The sequence below is a fragment of the Amborella trichopoda genome, chromosome 2 (genome assembly GCF_054954075.1).
Source record: "Amborella trichopoda isolate Santa Cruz 75 chromosome 2, AtrichopodaSantaCruz75HAP2 v2.0, whole genome shotgun sequence".
Taxonomy (NCBI): domain Eukaryota; kingdom Viridiplantae; phylum Streptophyta; class Magnoliopsida; order Amborellales; family Amborellaceae; genus Amborella; species Amborella trichopoda.
Window position 1 is genome coordinate 20,507,862 of NC_142337.1, and position 20,623 is coordinate 20,528,484.

At 39.0% G+C, this 20,623-nt stretch overlaps 1 protein-coding gene across 20 annotated transcripts in view; it reads right to left on the reverse strand.

The window, feature by feature from the left end:
- LOC105421545 (pentatricopeptide repeat-containing protein At4g21880, mitochondrial) overlaps positions 1 to 20,623 on the reverse strand; it is a 121,897-nt gene that overhangs the window by 93,170 nt on the left and 8,104 nt on the right. For all 20 annotated transcript variants that reach the window (XM_088858287.1, XM_088858286.1, XM_088858290.1 and 17 more), the window contains exon 4: positions 8,370 to 8,434. In XM_088858287.1, the coding sequence (XP_088714413.1) occupies positions 8,370 to 8,434 (65 nt within the window). The remainder of the gene's footprint in view (positions 1 to 8,369; positions 8,435 to 20,623) is intronic.

The window sequence follows — 20,623 nt, forward strand, 5'->3', positions numbered from 1 at the left end:
ATCTTTTTTCTTCCATCCCTTTTGAGGGTCAGCCCGCTGTTAGCATGTTTCTAAACTCCCATCCTACTACCTTGCGGAGGTCCCCTAGACTGGCCCCCTCTCCTCCACCCAGTGTTCATAGATGAAGTTGTTAGTTTGGAACGTAAGAGATCTTGGAAGTAGATCCAAGAAGGATGCGGTCATGGATCTCACTTCTAAACACTCACCTACCATTTTGGCACTTGTCGAAACCAAACCACCACATCTTGACCTCCTGCTCATTCGCCAGGTTTGGGGTAGGAAACCCAGCCAGTGGGTTTCCCTAGCGGCGAATGGGGCGTCAGGAGGCATTTGGGTAGTTCGGAACACTACTGGCCGCACCCTCACCTCCTCGTACATTGGGGATTTCTCTGACACCATCCTCTTAACTAGCACCTCCGATGGAATACCTTGGAAATTCTCTGCTATCTATGGTCCTAATTCCTCTAATAACAGAGAGAGGTTTTGGAACGAATTGGACCTAGTAGCCTCCCTGTCGAACCCTATCCAGTGTCTAGGTGGTGACTTCAATGTCACCAGATGGGCCCACGAGAGAAATTCCTCCTCTTCTAGCTCCCAAGGTATGAGGGATTTCTTGGAGTTCATTAATCAGAATGAACTTTTGGACATTCCCCTCCAAGGCTGTAAGTTTACATGATCAAACCATGTTGCTAATCCTACCCTCTCTAAACTCGATAGGTTTCCTTTTTCTTTGCATTGGGAAGAACTTTTTCCGAGATCCTTAGCCCAGGCTCAACCCAAACCTACTTCGGATCACTGTCTGATCCTTCTTGACACCGAGGCTGTTAAGAGGGGCCCAAGAACCTTCAGATTTGAACTTCTCTGGCTGCAAGAGGAGTCCCTTCCTTCCCTCATTCCAGCCTGGTGGCCTTCATACTCCTCGCTCATCTCTGGAAGAGCAGGATTCATCCTTCAATTGGAACTTCAACTTCTCAAAGGCTCGCTCAAGTCTTGGAGCAAGTCTATCCCTAGAAACTTCTCTCTAATCAAAACCTCTCAGCTGGCCACAATTCAATCCCTCGACCGTCTAGAGGAGGAAAGACCATTCACTGATACAGAGTTTGAATTCAGGAAAAAGACCAAACTGGAATATCTCTCTACCCTCCACAAAGAACAGATATATTGATTCTAGCGATCGAGAGTTAAGTGGCTAAAAGCAGGGGATATCAACACTGCTTTCTTCCACCTGATTGCCAACTGTCGTAGGAGAGATAAATCTACCTCAATGATCAAGAATCACAACTGCACCTATTCCCAACCAGATGAGATAGAATCAGCAATTGTAGACTTTTTTAAGTCTCTTTACACAGCTTCCCATGGGCCTAGACACAGAATGTCCTCTCTGGATTTTTTGAGTCTCTCTGACGATAAGGGTCAGTGGTTAGAAAGACCTTTCACAGAAGAAGAGATTCTGCAAGGTATTGATGCGCTTGCTAAGGACAAAGCCCCCGGCCCAGACGGTTTCCCAATAGCACCATTTAAGGCATTTTGGGACATTTTTCGTCCTGACTTTAAACTCTTTTTCGATGAGTTCTTCCTTCGAGGTAAACTGCACAAAGCAATTAACGCTACGTTCATTGCGTTAGTTCCCAAAGTGGCGGGAGCAGAGGAAATGAAGGATTTCCGCTCTATTAGCCTATTGAATTCTTCATACAAAATTCTTGCCAAAGTCCTTGCAACCAGACTCCAAAACGTCCTCCCGTCTATAATTTCCTCTTCCCAAACTGCTTTTATAAAAGACAGACAGATTCTCGATGGTGCCTTAGTGGCTCATGAGTGCATTCACTCTAGACACCTCGATAAGATTCCTGATCTGATCTTCAAAATCGACTGGGAAAAAGCTTATGACCACGTCGACTGGTCCATCTTGGAAGAGACGATGCTCAAAATGGGTTTCCGAAACCGTTGGAGGAAGTGGATGCGTGGTTGCTTCTTGCAACCGCATTTTTCTATCCTTATCAACGGGTCCCCTAGAGGTTCTTCTCTTTTACAAGAGGTCTTCGCCAAGGAGACCCCCTCACCTTTTGTGTTTTCTATAGCTGCCGAAGTCTTCAGTCGCTCCTTATCCCGGATGTTTCAGGCAGGACCACTCTCCGACTTCAGGAGCAATAGACAAGGTCCAACAATAAGTCATTTGCAATAAGCAGATGATACTCTGGTGTTCCTAGACGCCTCCCCTAGGGAAGTGGATACCCTGTACATGTTCCTCAAATGCTTCCAAAAAGCAACCGGCTTCAAAGTTAACTTCGAAAAATCAAGAATGATGGAGGTAGTTATTTCTAATGCTGAGATTAGAGGGCTCATCCCCAACTGGGAATGCAAAGTGGAGGATCTACCCACTACTTATCTTGGACTCCCTCTTGGGCTTGACAAACGCAAAAAAGGACAATGGTCCCATGTTATCGATAGGGTGGATAGGCGCTTGGCTGGATGGAAAGGTCGTCTTCTCTCTATGGCAGGCAGGACTACCCTTATAAAAGCTACGTTATCTAACTCCCCTGTCCACCTGATGTCTCTCTTCTACATGCCTGCTCTCGTGGCTAATCGTTTGAACCAGCTTATGCGCAACTTCCTTTGGTCGGGGCAAGCTCAGAAGACTAAATTCCATCTTGTTGCTTGGGATAATATCTGCCTTCTGAAAAACAAGGGTGGTCTAGGTATCAAGGTTCTCAAAAAACATAACCTTGCTCTTTTAGGCAAGTGGTGGTGGCGTCTTGCTACCCAGCCTGACTCACTGTGGGCTCAAGTTCTCAGACACAAGTATAGGATACCTGAAGAAGCCTCGGTGCCAGATAATTCCCATAGGTATAACGCTTCAGGGGCATAGCAATCCTTCTCCTCGGCCTTCTCTCTCTTCAAAAAACATTTAAGGTTGCTTCCAAGAGAGGGATCTCGTGTGAGATTCTGGTCAGATCTTTGGCTGAGCTCTTCACCTCTGAGGGAGGCTTCCCAGCTCTCAATTCTTTGGCGGTGAACCAAGAAGCTACAGTGGTGGACGAAGTGGTCCTCACAGGTGCAAGGAGAACCTAGAACCCTTCTTTTAAGAGGAACCTTACCGAAGAGGTCACCCAATTCCAACTTCTTCATTCTGGCCTTCACTCTCACTTTATTTCCAACCTAGGGAGAGATGTTATAGTTTGGACCCCAACTCCCTCGGGTGAGTTTTTAGTGGCTTCTTTCTATAAATTATTATCTCAACCCTCCACCTTCCCGGCCAACCCACTGCTATAGCATTGAAAGTGTGGGCTACTCTCACCCCACCTAAGGTCCAAATGTTCAACTGGCTAGCTTGCTCTCATAAAGCCCTCACTATAGATCATCTTCAAAAACGAGGGATTCCTATTCTCAACAGATGTGCCCTATGCGAAAAAGATGAGGAATCTAACCCTCACCTTTTCCTTCACTGTGATTTCTCTTTTACAATTATTCGGCATTGAATGGGTCACGCCTCCTACGGTAAAGTCTCTCATCTCCTATGAGCTTCATACCCCGTGGCCGAAGGCCGGCAGAGCCCTTCGGAAGACCACCTTAGCGGCTACCATGTGGAATATTTGGCTGGAAAGGAATAATCGTATTTTTCGAAGCTCGAAATTACAAACTTCAACCCTCCTGCACAAGACTTTATCCTTGGTTTCTTTCTACACAGCGAACCACAAATTGTTCTCAGGATTTCCAAGGACCCAGTTCCTTCCCCAATGGCAAAATATCCTCTTCCACTACCCAAGACAACCACAGAGATCCAGCTTTTGGCAGCCACCCCCAGAACGAACCATCAAGTTTAATTTTGATGGGTGCTCCTTTGGGAACCCAGGTCCGGCAGGGGCTGGGGGGGGTCTTTAGAGACTACCAAGGCAATGTTATCCTTTTGTTCTCAGAGCAACTTGGCCCCATGGAAGCTCAAATCGCAGAAGCCTTGGCTCTCCTTCTAGGCATGAAAAAGTTTAACCGTTCTTGGGGACTACACCTCATTGTAGAAGGAGACTCAAAAAATGTTATCACATGGGCTAGTAACACGTCTCTCCCGCCTTGGTATCTTGTACCTACATTTGAGGAAATTGAACAACTTTGCAAGGATATGGACGTCTTATGGCAGCACGACTTTGCGGATCATCTGGCGAAAGAGGGAGCTACTAGGCAACTTCATGAACAAGCTGGGGTCGTCTCCTTTTTTGCACAAGACCTCCGGCTCAGCACGCCTCCATAACTCCTCACATGCTTTCTTTAGCCCCCCCCAATTTTTGGATTTTTGTACATGATACTTTCCAGTTCACCCCCTAGGGGTCGAACTTGGCCCTCTCTCTCTTGTACACTTCTCTCTCAGTAATACAATGTTAACTTTCATCAAAAAACAGTATAAAAAAACATCTTCATCTTGATCCTTATCATAGGTCTCCTAAGAGATTAATGGTTGACGTAGGAAAATTTGAGGGAATAGTAAAATCAACAAGAAACAAAACAAAAAACAAGCATAATCCAAAGAAACCTACAGTTTCTTCCCCATACCCCAAGCTAGGGTTCCGAATCATAAGTTTTTCTCTCTTTCAATTTCGAAAAATCATGTGGAATGTTTTACCCTCTTAAGGCCCTACACACCTCTTATATATTATAATTCAATGTTCAAGGACATTACATGTCCATACAATGATTAAAATGATCTATATCTCCTAACTTAAACTGAAATTTCATAATGACAGTTTTACTCCCTATGAACAATACCCGTGAGCAATACTCATGAAAGAACTAAAATAAAAATATAAAAACCCTAGATTTTCTAAAAAACTAAAATTCCTAAAAATGAATCAAAATATTCAACCTTTAATATTGAATAAAAATTAAAAAATAAGTATAATTTTTCCGTCCATCAAACCCAATGATGTAGGGAAATTTGAGGAAGCAGCAAAATCAGCAAGAAACAAAGCTAAACACAAGCACAATTCAAAGAAACCTACGGTTTCTTCTCCATACCCAAAGCTAGGGTTCCAAAAGCCTAAGCTCTCTCTTTCAATTTTTAAAAATCATCTGCAATTTTTTACCCTCTCAAGGCCCCATACATCTCTTATATATTATAATTCAATATTCAAAGACATTATATGTCCATACAATGATTAAAATAACCTATATATATCCTAACTTAAACTTAAGTTTTGTAATGACATTTTTATCCTTGTGAACGTTACTCGTGAATAGTGCTTGTGAATTGTTCTCATGAAATAAAAAAATAAAACCTATAAAAACCCTAGAATTCCTAAAAAACTAAAAATCCTAAAAATAAATCAAAATATACATCTTTTAAAATTAAATAAAAATTAAAAATACACAAGCACCTAGGGTTTCTTCATCATACCCAAAGCTAGGGTTCTAAAAGCCAAAGCTTTTCTCTCTTTCAATTTTTAAAAACTATCTCTAATTGTTACCCTATCAAGGCCCCACACATCTCTTATATATTATAATTCAATGTTCAAAGACATTATATTTCCATACAATAATTAAAATAACTTATATATCCTAACTTAAACTTAAATTTTGTAATGACAATTTTATCCTTGTGGACATTACTCATGAATAGTGCTTGGAACGGTTCTCATGAAATAAATAAATAAAAACTATAAAAACCCTAGAATTCCTAAAAAACTAAAAATCCTAAAAATAAATCAAAATATACATCGTTTAAAATTGAATAGAAATTAAAAATAAATATAATTTTTCCCTCCATCAATCCCAATCTACAACTTAATGATTTTGGATACAACCTGCGTCAAAATCAAGAATGTCCTCCTTCAAATTGAAAACCCTAAAGTGCTGTTCCTTAAGTCTAGATCTTCTACTACTTTCCACTTGACTCAACTCTTCACGCCCAGCATAGAGGTGATAAGGGTGGTAATCCATACCTTTTTAGGCAGAAAGATCATTGTCTTGCCCATAAAGATGCTCACAAACTGTTGTGCCAGCTGCTAAACTTGCCTCTTAAGTTCCTCAATTTCTTCATCTTTGGGATCACGAAGTCGATCTAGGAAAACCCCATTGCACAGCCCCTTCTTGTTGTCATGGATTCGCCGAAATCACAAACCCTGAGCAAATAATCAACAAAAACTCGCTGAGGACAGCAAGATCTAAGCTGATTTGGCAAACTTGGCCCAAAATCAACAAACCCTACTCTTGGTTGCAGGTTCTCGGCTTTGTTGTTGAAGAAAAACCTGAGCTTTGATACCACCTGATGTAGGGAACTTGATAGAACAATAAAATCAGCAAGAAATCATGCCAAAAACATGCAATTTGGATGAAACCTTAAGGCTTTCTCCCCACCTTGAGCTCAAGCCTTAGGCTTCTTTCTTTCAGCTTCAATAGAAATCAGCTTTCTTTTCTTAAAAAAAAGTGTGATGCCCCTCCAACATCCACAGCCCACTCTAAAGAGGAATACAAAACGGAGTCCCTTGTCTCATGCCCAAGCACCCATTTCTTTATAGAGAGAGTCCTCTTTTTTATTTTCAGGCAGCCAGAAGTAAGATTCCAACTTGGGACAAGTTCAGAGACAGTCCAATCTCCATTGCATAAAAACTGATATACAAGCAAGAAAGACCCCCCTATTCCATATTGCCAAACCAAAACTCCTCCATATCTTTACACTCCTTTCCACACCAATTCTTCTTTACCCCTTTATTACCCTCCAATACTAAACTAAGTTGACATTTCCTAGCATTTTGGACCTTAAACCATCTCCCTCGATAGTTAACAAACTACCAAAAGCTACCATATCAGTAACTACAGCATTAACTTCCTTCCAGACCCGCACTATCACCTAGAGGCTTGAGATATTCCTTTTTCTTGAAAGTCAAACTAATTGCTAAACTTATCTCCCCTAGTAACCCTTCTTCGCCACTTCCCTCAATAACACTATCTCTGCATGAGATGTGTTTCTGGAGAACAGTATCATGCAGAATGAGATGATCTCAAAAGAAAAACCTGAGGGTCGCTTCTAGTACACTCCCAAGTCAATCTCCTCCAAGTTTTAATGGCTCCAGCCATCTCTTGCAACTTTTTCAATAGTGGTAAGGAACCAACTAATAATTTTGCAATTTTTTCCACAAATGCCCAGAAGGCTTTGCTTCAGCGATTGATTTGCATTCCACAAAACATAGGCGTCTCCCCCATTTGTGCCAATCTTTTTTTTGGGTTTTTTTTTTTTTGATGGTTTCTTTCTTGCCATATAAATATATAATCCAAATTAGAGTAGAGAGAGGCTCTCCAAAGCTTGTAAAAGTTTTGATATGGAACTTCTTTCGAAACCAATTGGTTAAAGAGCCTTTACTGTCTGATGTATCTTTCTTGATAACTCCAATATTTTATACACCAGAAACACTACAAATATGCTAAATTAATGGCCACTAACAAGAGATTTTTTTTTTTTTTTTGGAAGCTGTCACTAACAAGAGAATTAATCAGGAATTCAGGACTATGCGAATAAAAAGTGCAAAACTTTCCAAATAATTACTTGGATTTCTCCAACATTGTGGAACTAGTAAATAATTATGTCATCAAAAGGAAATGTCCACAACTTCAAGCAAAACAGGCATTTTCACAGTGCCACTTGTTGCTTTTTCTAAGATCCCATAATACTGCAACTCAATAAAAACAAGTTAATAACTAAAGCAAATCAATGACAATACAAAGTCAACTAAATGGAACACGCTGGATCCATGTCACAATGAGAAATCAACAAGACAAGTATGAACAAAGTTACATTCACAAACATGATATGATGAATGATAGATACGATTGACAGAATTCAACCATTGTGAATCAATCAATAAAACAATGCTTCCAACCTTAAGTTGTATAAATACCAAGTATGAATGCCTCGCTGTTGCCTTCATATGCCCATAATATCAGGGTTTCAAGGTAAGCACTTGTGAAGCTTTGCAGCTTTTCATTAAAAATAATGTTTAAGGGTAAAGTGGATTCCTACCACCGTAGAACTATAGTTATTGAGACTAGACCAAACCAGCCAAACAGCAGAGTGGGCCCTATGTTGATCCGTCCAGGTAAAAAACCAGACACGATTCAAACCTCTGAAACATTAAAAAAACCAAAATTTGACCTGTCAAGCAGGTAACAGAGATTTCTTTTTTTTTGACATATCTTATAAGGCTTTGCTTGGTATTCTTACAACAGTCTGACTGCTGGGATTCCAATCAGACCAGTTTGAACAGGAGGCCAAGTAACTTGTTCGGTCCCCCACTCTAGTCCTGATAACATTACATACACGCCCTTTTCTTTTAACATGTTGGAGTTACATCACAATCAACAGTTCAACGGCCAGTGTGACCCCTCACCTCCAAATTAGCCAAGCTAATAGTGTAGTCACAAATGAAGGATGACAAGTACTCCACACCTATTCCTGGATTCATCAAGATGACCTCATCAGCAAGTTTAAAGAAATACAGAACAAATGAAAGAAAGAAAATCCATGTATCAATTTGCATTTTACTGGTCAATTTATCTCAGCTGTTCTGTTCAGTAATAGGACAAGGGTATAATTTTTATGACATGTCAAATTTATAGAACCCAAAAATCATTTCTCCAACAAGCATTTGCACATGACAACAGTTCATTGTAGTATATCTATCACTATGCACCAGGTAACAGAACTGTAACACACTTAGAAACTGAAGGTTTCCGTTACCTTTCGAGAAATGATACCCCTATGTAATCATCAAAGTCATTTCCCTATTAATCATATCTCAGAGAACTAGAAAGTCAACAAAAGAGAAGGAATAAAATAATATATATATATAAAAAAAAAAAAAGGGTGCAAAGCAACTTTGAAACAACTAAAATGGTCTAAGTCCAGGGAGCTACATCATAATACGCAATATTTTCTGTACAGAAATAGAAAGCACCTGCAACTTAGCTTTGACAAAGGCACTATAGCATGATAAACACATGCCTCCATGACACAGCAACTACACCAAAGGGATAGCGTTAGGTTGTCTTTTTGAAGGAAAACGGCCTTAGTTATCATGACATAAGTTTACTGTATCTTGGGGATAAAAGACAAAGACAAGAAAACAATAAAGCAAACACAGGAATGGAAGCATGAAGTGATACAGAAAAATCTCTCATAATACACCCTGTCTCTCACTTTAGGACCCATGATTAGGTGCTTAAACTCAAGCCAAAGGCATGAACAGATTATTGTTTGAAACATTATCCAGTGAGGCACTTCAGTGATACTGCCTAATGCTTTAATGTCCATACTTATTTTTGTTTGAAAAAAGTCGACTCATACAATGTCTGATATCTCACCCAAGTCAACTTGCACTAGAACAAGTTATTCGGGCTACGGCTTGCCTGAGGACTGTACAACATGGGCAGACTTGTTAGGGAACTGTACAAACTCAAACAGATTCACTCATGCTTGTACAATACTTGGGCAATACTTGGGCAAGTAGCTACAGTACTTGCTAGACGGGGTCTTTTTCTTCATATCGAAGTTTTGGGGCCTTGGGGAACAAATTTTGCATCCAAATTGAGTCTTTAGCTTTATTTTTGCCCCATAGTTACCAGAATCTCTTACTCCAAGTGACAATTCCGTTTCAAAATCCTAGTTCGCAATTCCATTGAGTAATCTTCATGGAACCCATTTCCTTGAAGTCAAGAATCTCGATTCAATATTTTAAGAATCTCGATTCAACTTTTTTCGAATCTCAATTCCAACATTTATTGAATCTCAATTCTGCATTTGTTGAATCTCAATTCCACATTAATTGAATCTCAAAATCGATTTTTGTAGAATCCAAATTCCACGACATCAAATACTATGGTTTGTAGGTGCAAGAAATTGCAATTCGATCAACGTAGAATCTTGCTTCCTCTTTCATAGAATCTCAATCCATTGGAATCCAGATTCAACAGAATCAAATACTGAGGTTCACATGTGCAAGAAATTGTGATTCAATTAAACAAGGAGCCTCACTTCAAATACTTATGAAAACTGATATGAGGTATTTGGAATGCAGACTGGAGAACATTGAATCCCGTGGTTCATAGTTAATTTAATACCTTGAGTTCTACATAGCCACACCTTTCATTGGTATCAGAGCTTCTATTTTTTACTGCCATAGTTTAGGAGTTTCTATTTTCATTTTGTCTAACAAACATGACTTCAAAAGGTTTCTTCGCTGAATTTATTTAGACTGAAAATTTTAATGGGAAAAACTATCTTAGTTGGAAGAAAAAAATAGGCTATGTCCATTTTGATGAAGGACTTAGCCAAATGCTTACTAAAGAATCCCCACCTATCCTAATAGGTAATGCTTACGAGAGGCAAGCCGTAAGAGAAGCTTATGCTCAATGGGAGCGCAAAAACATACTAGCAAAACATGTGCTACTTATGGCCATTGATGACTCCCATGCTCTTGAATATGCGCACCTAAAGACTTCGAGACTGATTATGCCTCACCTTCCCTCACAAGAAAAACAATGGCTATGAAGCAATATTCCGACTTGAAGATGAAGGAAGGAGGCAAGGTCACCGAGCATATAAGCAATTCAGACAGAGCCTTAGTTCGTATACTCGGGGCTGCACAAGTCAAGCCAGATGAAAACATGTAGATTTGCCAGTTGCTGAATTCTATGCCGAGGTCATGGGAAAACTTTTATTCAGTTCTTACTGAAAGGGCGAGCATGCCGAAGTTGGACGAGATTATCACTAAACTTAAAGCCGAAGAAGAAAGGAGATTGTCTCACGATACTTTAGCCTTGAATGACTCCGTAAATATGGTAAACCTTAAACCCAACCCTGGTTCATTCAAGAAGATGAAAGGCAAGGAAAGAATAAGAACAAAACGAATGAGAATCAAGAAGAGAATAATGAGCCTAAGAAAAAGAAGGATTTTAAGAGTACCTAGTTTATAATTGCAAGAAATTTGGGCACATTGCTATGTAAGGTAAAGCACCCAAGAATGCGAATCCTGAGGGTGATAGGGAGCATGCTTGTGTAGTCCTAGAGGCTATGCTAGGTGACCCTAAAGTAGGGCCATAGTGTTTTGACTTAGGGTCCACTGCCCATGTGCCAAACACCAAGGATGGATATAGAAATTTCCAACATGTTGCCCCATGGGGATCAGAATATCTATATGGGTGGGAATCAAAAGACTGAAAGCCTGGGTATTGGAGATTTTATCCTTCAACTTGAGAATGACAAAAGCATGATCCTCAAGCAAACTCTATATGCTCTTGAGATGAGGAAGAGTTTGGTTTCGGTCGCTAAATTGGCTAAGGCAAGCTACTCCACCATTTTTACTAACAACAAGGTCGAGGTGAAATATGGAGATGAATTAGTCATGAATGGTCATCTTGTAGAAAGTTTCTTTTCAGTTACAATAAATAATTCCATTTCTTAGGTCTCGTGTTATATTTTTGAGAAAGGTTAACTTTGTTATAGAATAAAAAGAATACATTAAGCTGAAAACTAAAGACGGCACTCCCACAAGTTGGGTGCTCAGACAAACAGAAGTAAAGGGAGAAGAAGGAGAAAGATGGAGAGATACATATTAAAAAAGGAAAAGAAAAGAAATAAGAAAATACAATCATTCGAGAATTATCCAAAATATAGAGACAAAGCTATTGACTAGCAATGTTTCAAAAAACCTTCAGCTTCTTACTGTGCTGGTGCGAGCTAAGCAACCGACATTCTGAAATTCTACCTTTGCTTGGAGTTGGAGCAGCTTAGCCAACATAGTGATATGCTTCCTTTGCTTGATAGTGGAGCAGGTTGAAGGGGAAAGTTGAGGTGGTGTTGGTGAGGTAAACAGGGCAAAGGAATAAGATAGAGAATAAACACAAATATAATGGTGCTAAAAAAAGGGACTCCGGCTATTGGTGAGAGCTTTCAATAACGTTTTACCCAACAATTGCCCTTCACCATTGTTTCGTAACTATTTAGAGCTGACCCTATAAAACCATCACACTGCAGAGCTGACAATCGAAGGAGAAAAGCCACCAAAAATCGCTCGGTATAGTCTAAAGACAGCTACCAATAGGTTACAAAGTTATGGAGAAAAGAGAGGAAAGAGTAAAGAACATGGAGGAATGCGATGGGGTGAGCTAGCCTTGGTTGCAGTAAGCAATCATCGGACTGCAAGTAAGAGAAGAAAGGGGAGAGAGAGCGAGAGTAGAGGAGGGGAGAAGAAAGACACCTTATAGTTATAAAAACTAAAGGGGAGAAAAATTAGAGCCCATATGTGAAGAAAAACCTGAAGCGAGTGAGATTTTTCTGCGAGGAGCAGTCTCTGGTTAACTAACAGAGAATAGACGATAGATAGGGAAGGAGAGACGAGAGGGGAGAGGAGAAGGGAGAACAAAAGGAATTAAAGTTCAGAGAATGTTCTAAACAAGAAGGTGAGGGAAACCAAGAGAAGGCAAGAGAGAGAGAGAAAGTGGAGATTATTAGGTGTATATGGGCGTATGGAGAACTGTGGTAGGTTAGAGGAGAGAAGGTTTGGTGGGTTGGTTGGAGAGAGGGAGTGAAGGACAGAGTTATAGGTTTGAGGGGGTATCGGTGAAGAGGTACTTGCCTTGTTAAGGGTTTCCCGACTGAAAAGAGTAAACCAAGGTTGAACTGTTGAGGGGGCCAAGACTGGAGAGTAGAAGCAAGTCTCAACTCGAGAAATTAAACCATGGTAAGAATTAACATTGTAGCGAAAGCATTGCAAAAGATACAGGGACAGGGGACCTGCAAGCATAAAAGGCCACAACCAAGTCCACCACGAAAATACCTTCCTGCTTTTTTTTTTTTTCCCGAATACAACTTTAGAAGCAGAGCTAGAGAAGAGGGGGAGGAGAAAGTAAAGAGAAAGTGGAGAGGTGAGATTGAGACGAGGGCAAAGAGGAGAGAGAAGATATAAAATCTGTAGCTTTCTGAGTTAGCTCAACAGAGTGACTGAGCTCACTTCCAATTGTTTGCTCAGGGGCCTCGAATTGCACCTTCCTTGGCTAATCGATCAGCCACCGAATTTGCCCCACTGTAGATATGGGTGAAGGGCACCTGAGGAAGGGAGTTACATAAGAAATCGATGTGCTCAAAAATAGCTGAGAGCCTCAAGGGCGGCTGGTTAGTCTGTGTGCCATAGCATACTGTATTAAAAGAGTGATTCCACTATGATGCCTTGTATACTGGTGCATGCTCAAGTAACCTTTTTAAGCCAGCCAGAAGGGCCATTGCTTTTGTGAAACTAGAATCACAGTGACCAATGCATTCTGAGAAGGTCCAGATGGTCGAATTAGGATCCGACAATGTTCCTCCTATGCTCGAAGGGCTCGGTTTCCTAAGGAGGAACCATCTACATTAAGCTTGAGGAAACCTATGGGAGGGGGGGACCACAACGGTGTTGGTCTGTTTGTTTGGGCTGCAACGAACAAAAGGCAATCCCAGTTGTTAAGAAAATGAGATATAGGCAAATTAGAAAAGATGGATAGGGATTTGGCCCAAAAGGCTATTAGTGTAGCTATAGAGTCAAAAACTGCCTCTATAGTTTTTTGTACCCCTCTAGAGGTCATGGAGTTTCTTTCTAGCCAAAAACTCCAAAAGAGACTAGCCACAACAAGGTGCCGCAGTCTCCTACCATTTTTGGAGAAGGGAGGTGAGAAGTAGGTTTCGAAGAACTGGGTCAAATTAGCTGGGGTGACCCATTGAAGGCCAAATAGGTTAAGAAGGGAAGACTAGAGGCATTGAGCCACATCAAAGTGAAGAAAAAGGTGAGGAATAGTCTCCTCTTCTTGGAGATACAGAATGCATCGATTAGGGAATGCGAAGCCCCTCTTTTTAAGTTGATCAAGGGTGAGGGTTTTGCCATGTAAGAGAACCCAGATGAAAGCCTGAACTTTGTGAGGTATAGGTAGTTACCAAGTTAAGTTAATGAGGGGTTTGGGGTTGGGTAATAGGGAGGCGTACCAAGAAGATACTGAAAAGATTCCTGAGGAGGCTGGGGACCAAATCAAAGAGTCTAGTCGAGACAAAGTACTAAAGCAATTGTCTAAGGTTTGAAAGGGGGATATAGGTCTCATGTTATATTGATAACATAACATATAAATATGGCACATGAGACTAGGGAACATATAAATCAAAAAAGGGATAGGGAAATTAAAAAGAGAGGAATTATTGAGTAATCTAAATGAAGACTTAACCAGAGTCTGTGAATAAAGAGTTCAAGGAAAGCTGGTTAAGAAAATTCTTGAAAGATTTGAAATTGAAAATTGTCGACCCATATTTACCCCTATTGTAAAGAAGACCAAGCTTTTTTTGATGCAAAAGTTAACTTTTGTATTGCTATGAAGAGTTCGAGTACAGTTTTTGAGTTAATCTGAGAGTACCCAATAGACGGGTCTCTTGGCAAAAAAATAGGTCATCAGACCCTGTACAAAAAATGGGCTTATAGATCTACCCATAGTGGGGTTACAAAAAAAGGGCTTATAGGTTTGCCCGTTTACAAAGAGATGTTCACCTACGTGTACCCTGTGTGGTCTAGAGCAACAACGGAGATGGATCAGGTTTGGTCTTGTACTTGGGCCTAGCCCCGTCCTTTACCTATATCCCTGCAAATATAAGCAATCTTGTCAAAGATCGAAGCAAGGTACCATGGAGGTGTTGACCTCCCGGTTGCCCATGAAATAATATCGTGGGGGTCTCCCTCCACTAAAAGGTGTTGTCCCCAAGACTGATTGAAGCTTTTGAGGCCCAATAGCATGGTCATGGCTTCGGCATCCTAAGAGTCTTCATGGGTAAAGGAGACCAAGCTTAGCCTAGCCATGTGTCCCACAACTTTAGAAGAAAAGGAAGGCATGCAGAAAATTTCATACAGAAGTGCAGTTGGGTCACTAATGTAGGTTATGTCAGGGACAAGATGACTTTTTTGCAATGAGTTTTTGATTAGCAAGTTCCAAAGTAATCCAGGCATGGAACATTGGAAGGCCATCAAAAGAGTACTGTGACAATTGGGGAACCATTAATTACGCACTCACTTATGGAGGAGGTTCAGACAAACAGATACACGGATATTCAGATGCGTACTATCAGAGCGATCCAGATGAGAGTAAGTCCACATCCAGATATATCTTCACGCTTGTAAGTGGAGCTGTTTTTTTGGTGCTCAAAGAAACAGGATATAGTTGCACTCTCGACTATTAATGTAAAACTTAAAGAAACATAGAAAAATCAGCAAAAAGCACCTTGACACAAGCAATTGTGGAAAAACCCGAAGGTTTTCTCCCACCTAGGGCTCAAGTCTTAGGCTTCTTTAACGAGACAAAGTCTTTCTTTTTTTAAAAAGGAATACATGAATGACTCTCCAACCCATCCACGCCCTTACTTATATTGAAAAATTATTGTTTTTGACAATATTTATCCATACAATATAAATTTTTATCTATATATCCTAACTTAAACTTAAATTTCATAATGACAAATTTACCCCTATGAATAGTACTTGTGAATAATACTCATGAAATTAATAAAAAACAATAAAAATCCTATTAATCCTATTTCTAAAAATTGATGCTAATAAAATAAAAATTAAAACACCCATAACTTCTAAAAATAAAAATAATAAAAAACACACATAACTTCTAAAAATAAAAATAAGAAAAAGTAAAAATAAATTTTTAATTGACCAATTCTAGATCTGCATCAACTATGGAATCAAAGTATGTGGCATGTTGTTACGCGGCTAAAGAAGCAGTCTAGTTGAAGAGGTTCCTAAATCAACTCAAATTTGATCTAATGAAGTGCCCATGCGTTAAAATCTTTTGCGACAACCATGCAGCTGTTTGCGTGTCAAAAGAGCCAAGGTTTCACAAGAAATCAAGGCATATAAAGCCATACCACTACCACATTCACAACAAGACCCGACCAGGAGAGATTCATATGGCATATCTCCCAATTAAGACCATGTTAGCAAATCATTTGATAAAAAGATTGGTGACAAATGTTTTTGCCAAATATGTACATGGGATGGGCTTGAGAAAATTAAAGGGAAAGATTGCATAGCCTTCAAATGCCAAGTGGGAGATGCTAGGATTTTGTGGCCTTTAAATGCTTAGAGAGCTTGTAAAAATCATATGCATAGTAGAATATAAACTTCAATAGGAGTGTGTTAAATGACTAAGAGTGGGGCGGTTTATGGCCCCTAGTCACATCTAAAACCCTTAGCCCTGGGCATATGGCACAACCAAGAAGCATTTGCAATAGGTCATCCCTTTTTGAGGTTGAGAGATACCCAGGGATCATGTTTGTAAGTCAGGATAATTGTGTGGTCTCCTGTGTGTAGATGTAGGCCTGTGAGAGTAAAGGTCAAATCCTCAACAAACTTCCACATGACATGCACACATGACAACCGCATGGGAAGCAGCCTTTTAGAAGGACACGTGTATATGTGTATTGATAGAACTCCCTTTGCACTATAGTGACAAGCGTTAGACATGCTCTAAAAAGGGGAAAACTGAAATCCACATTCATGGATTATGGTCTCACTGTTTATTATCCAACTTTGACAAATCAATCATGAACCCCTGCAAAAAGACTGTGGGTCATGGAAATTTGTTGGGTTGGATAAGAGAATAATTGTGGATCATGGTTTCTAAAGTAAGTAGAGTGCCATTATTGTCACTTATTTTGACCTATTGGTACCAGTCCACTCTTAGTATATTTTTAATATTATTTTTTTTTTATTTTTAAATATTTTTTTCAGAATTTTAAAAGATTATTTCTATTGTATATTTTCCTAAAAAGGCATTTCTAAAAATTTCAAAACTTTAAATAATACATGTGGGGCCAAGGATCTAGTCACACATGTGGGACCACATGCACCCTAGGGACTACACCTTATTTTTGTAACACGTGTGACCACGCCACCTTTTAAGCAAAAGGGGGGGCCACACCATTTTTTGTGGAAATAGGGAGGCACGCCCCATTTTTTTGACATTATAAAATATTATTTAAAATTTAAAAAAGGGGGACACACCATTTTTATTGAGAAATGAGCACGCCCCATTATTTTGACTATATGTGTAAATTTTAAACTAAGATGGGAAATCTAATGAGATTTGATTTTCCATATCTTATGGGAAATCTAGAAACCTACAAGATAATATTAAAGTTTGATTTCAAAATTAAATGAGAGATCTAATAAAGTTTATATTTGAGAGGATTTATATTTTAAATAGGAGTTGGATTTGGTTAAATTATAAGGGGATAAAGTTCTTAATTTTTCCACTCAAAATCATGATGACTGATTTTTTGGATAGATGGCTATAATTAATCTCTCACCCCATAAATTTTTTAATTATCCTTCAAGGCTTAGCTGTAAATTCGATAAGGCACTACTGAGAATGAATACTATTCAAACTAGGATAAGGAATCCTATTCAAACTAAAAGATAGATTTCTGTTAGATTTCCTTTTATAAAATAATCTAGTTTAAACTTCTTTCAAACATGATTAGAGATCTCTCTCACACCCCAAAAAGTCTCTCTCCCTCTCACGCCCAAGATCTTTCTCCATCACGTCACTTTTCTCTCCACCTCTCTCATGTCTCTCTCCCCCATTTTTGCCCATCACACCACCCTCTCTCCAACCTAGAGAGTCAGGTACTCTCTCTCCTCTCATTTTATTTTGAGTAGTTTATTTTTTAAAGAGAGGAAGAGGAGGAATTAAAAATAGGTCTACTACATTTTTTTTTTAAGAATGAAAGGAGAAGCCTAGCCTAGAGAGATCGACTCCCAAGATCAACCTATTTTGTTCCCATAGGGTTTCTATAAACTCTAGTTTATTTTTGAGCTCTCTAAAACCCTAGAGAAAAAATAATGCCTACAAAGCTTCCTCATCTAAGAATTTTCAACAACACCTTACGGAGTAAAAAAACATCATTGGTCAAGGAATCCGGTGTGGGGTGTACTAAATCTTGATAGGGTAACTCCAAGCATCTTCCAGTAACTATTCTCATTAGTTTTTATTTATTTTTAGTTTTATTTCTTATTTTTTGTAAATTTTCATGAACTTATTTTGTGCTAATAATTGTAATAAAAGTCAAAATAAAGTTCCTAAATAATTTCTATTTATCTTGGCAGTAAAAATAAAGATCCTAGGTTGTATCTAGGGCATTGTTTTAATTTTTCAGCAATATATTGTGGCACATATAAATAGAATTCAGGTATTTGAAATAAAAGTAAAAGAAATTTTTTTAATTTAATACCTTGAGTTCCACATAGCCACATCTTTCATTGGTATCAGAGCTTCTATTTTTTTATAGTCATAGTTAAGGAATTCTTATTTTTATTTGGTCTAAGAAACATGACTTCAAAAAGTTTCTCAGCTGAATTTCTTAAGACTGAAAAATTTAATGGGAAAAACTATCTTAGTTGGAAGAGAAAAATAGGCTATGTCCTCTTTGAAGAAGGACTTAAGCAAATACTTACTGAAGAACCCCCCACATTCTTTCTCACGTCTCTCTCTCCTATTTTTGGCCATCATGCCACCCTCTCTCCAGCCTAGAGAGTCATGTCCTCTCTCTCCTACTCTTGCTTTATTTTGAGTAGTTTATTTTTGAAGAAGAAAAAGAAGAGGAATTAAAAATAGGTTTGCTGTATTTTTTTTTTTTGAAGAATGAAAGGAGGAACCTAGCCTAGAGAGATCAACTCCCAATATCAGCCTATTTTGTTCCAATAAGGTTCTACAAACCTTACTTTATTTTCGATATCTCTAAAGCCCTACATAAGAGTGGCGTAATGGAATTGGGCGTGAGAGGGAAAGAAACTTTTTGGGACGTGAGAGAGATCTCTAATCATGTTTGAAAGAGGCTCAAACTAGGTTCTTTTATAGAATGAAATCTATCTTTTAGTTTGAATAGGATTCCTTCTCATAGTTTGAATATGATTCATTCTTAGTATTGTCTTATCTAATTTCCAGCTAAACCCTTTAGGATAATTAGGAAATTTGTAGGGTGAGAGATTAATTAAAGCCATCCATCCAAAAAATCAACCATCATGATTTTAGGTGGAAAGATTAGGAACCTTATCCCATTACAATTGACCCAATCCAATTCTTATTTAAAATATATATCCACTCAAATTTAAACTTTATTAGATCTCTCATTTAAGTTTGAAATCAAACTTAAATATTATCTAGTAGATCTCTAGATCTCCCATAAGATATAGAAAACCAAATCTCATTAGATTTCTCATCTTAATATAAAATTTAAACCATATAATCAAAATAATGGGCCATGCCCCTTTCTCCATAAAAAATGGCGTGTCCCCTTTTTAAAATTTTAAACAATATTTCATAATGTCAAAAAAATTGGGTGTCCCCCCTATTTCCACAAAACATGGCATGACCCCCTTTTTGCTTAAAAGGCGGCATCGTCACTTATTTGTTATAAAATTACGGTGTAGTCCTTAGGGTGCACGTGGTCTCACATGTAAGACTGGATCCTTGATCCCACATATATTATTTAAAATTGTGAAATTTTCAAAAAATATTTTTTTATGAAAATATACAGCATAAATAATATTTTAAATTTCAAAAAAAATATTTAAAAATCAAAAATATATATAATACCAAAAATATACTAGGAGAGGACTAGTACCAATAGGTTAAAATAAGCGATAATAAGGGCACTCCACTCGCTCCAAAAACCATGATCCATAAATGTTCTCTTATTCAACCCAACATATTCCCATGACTCAGTCTTTCTACAGAGGCTCATGATTGGCTTGTCAAAGTTAGATAATAAATAGTGGGATCATGATCCTGGAATGTGGATTCCAGTTCGCCCTTAAAAACAAGTCTAGCACTTGTCACTACAGTGCAAATGGGGGCTCTCTCAATGCACATGTACATGTGTCTCTCTAAATGACTATGTTCCATGTAGCTGTGACGTATACATGTGCGAAAGTTTGTTGAGGATTTGACTCTTGCTCTCACAGGCCTACAACGGCATACAGGAGACCACACAATTCTTTTTTGAGAGAGAAGTTGACTTAACATTAATAAATAAAGGAAGTTACATCGACAGAGTTGGGTCCACCACTCGTGGACCTCAGTTGTGTCATAGTCCCTGAGAGGAGGACCAGACGATACAGGCTCAGACACACAGACAGCCGAAAAGGCTAACAAGACTAATAGGAACACCATTTACTATAGCAGAAAAGAGAAAAGCAAGGAAGGGGCTTCTAGATTTGGCCCTTTACAACATCTATTACAAGGGGTGAAAAAAACCACACAGGTCATCTATTAGCAATTGGGAGAGATGTCGGGCAGCTTCTTTAGCGAGTACGTCTACTGACTCGTTTGCGGTTCTTTGGGTGTGCTTCCAAGTGACTTCCAAGTCCCTGCATAAGTGATGAATTTCATCGATATTGTTTAGATACCAAGGTGGTTGACTAAGACCAGATCCCCACTTGATAATGTTTTTGGCATCTCCTTCAATCTGTAAGGTTCTTCCCCAAGAGAGGTTAAAGTTCTTGACCCCAATAAGCAGGGCTTTAGCTTCCGCAGTTTGCGAGTCCTGAATACCTATGTGATCCGCAAAGGT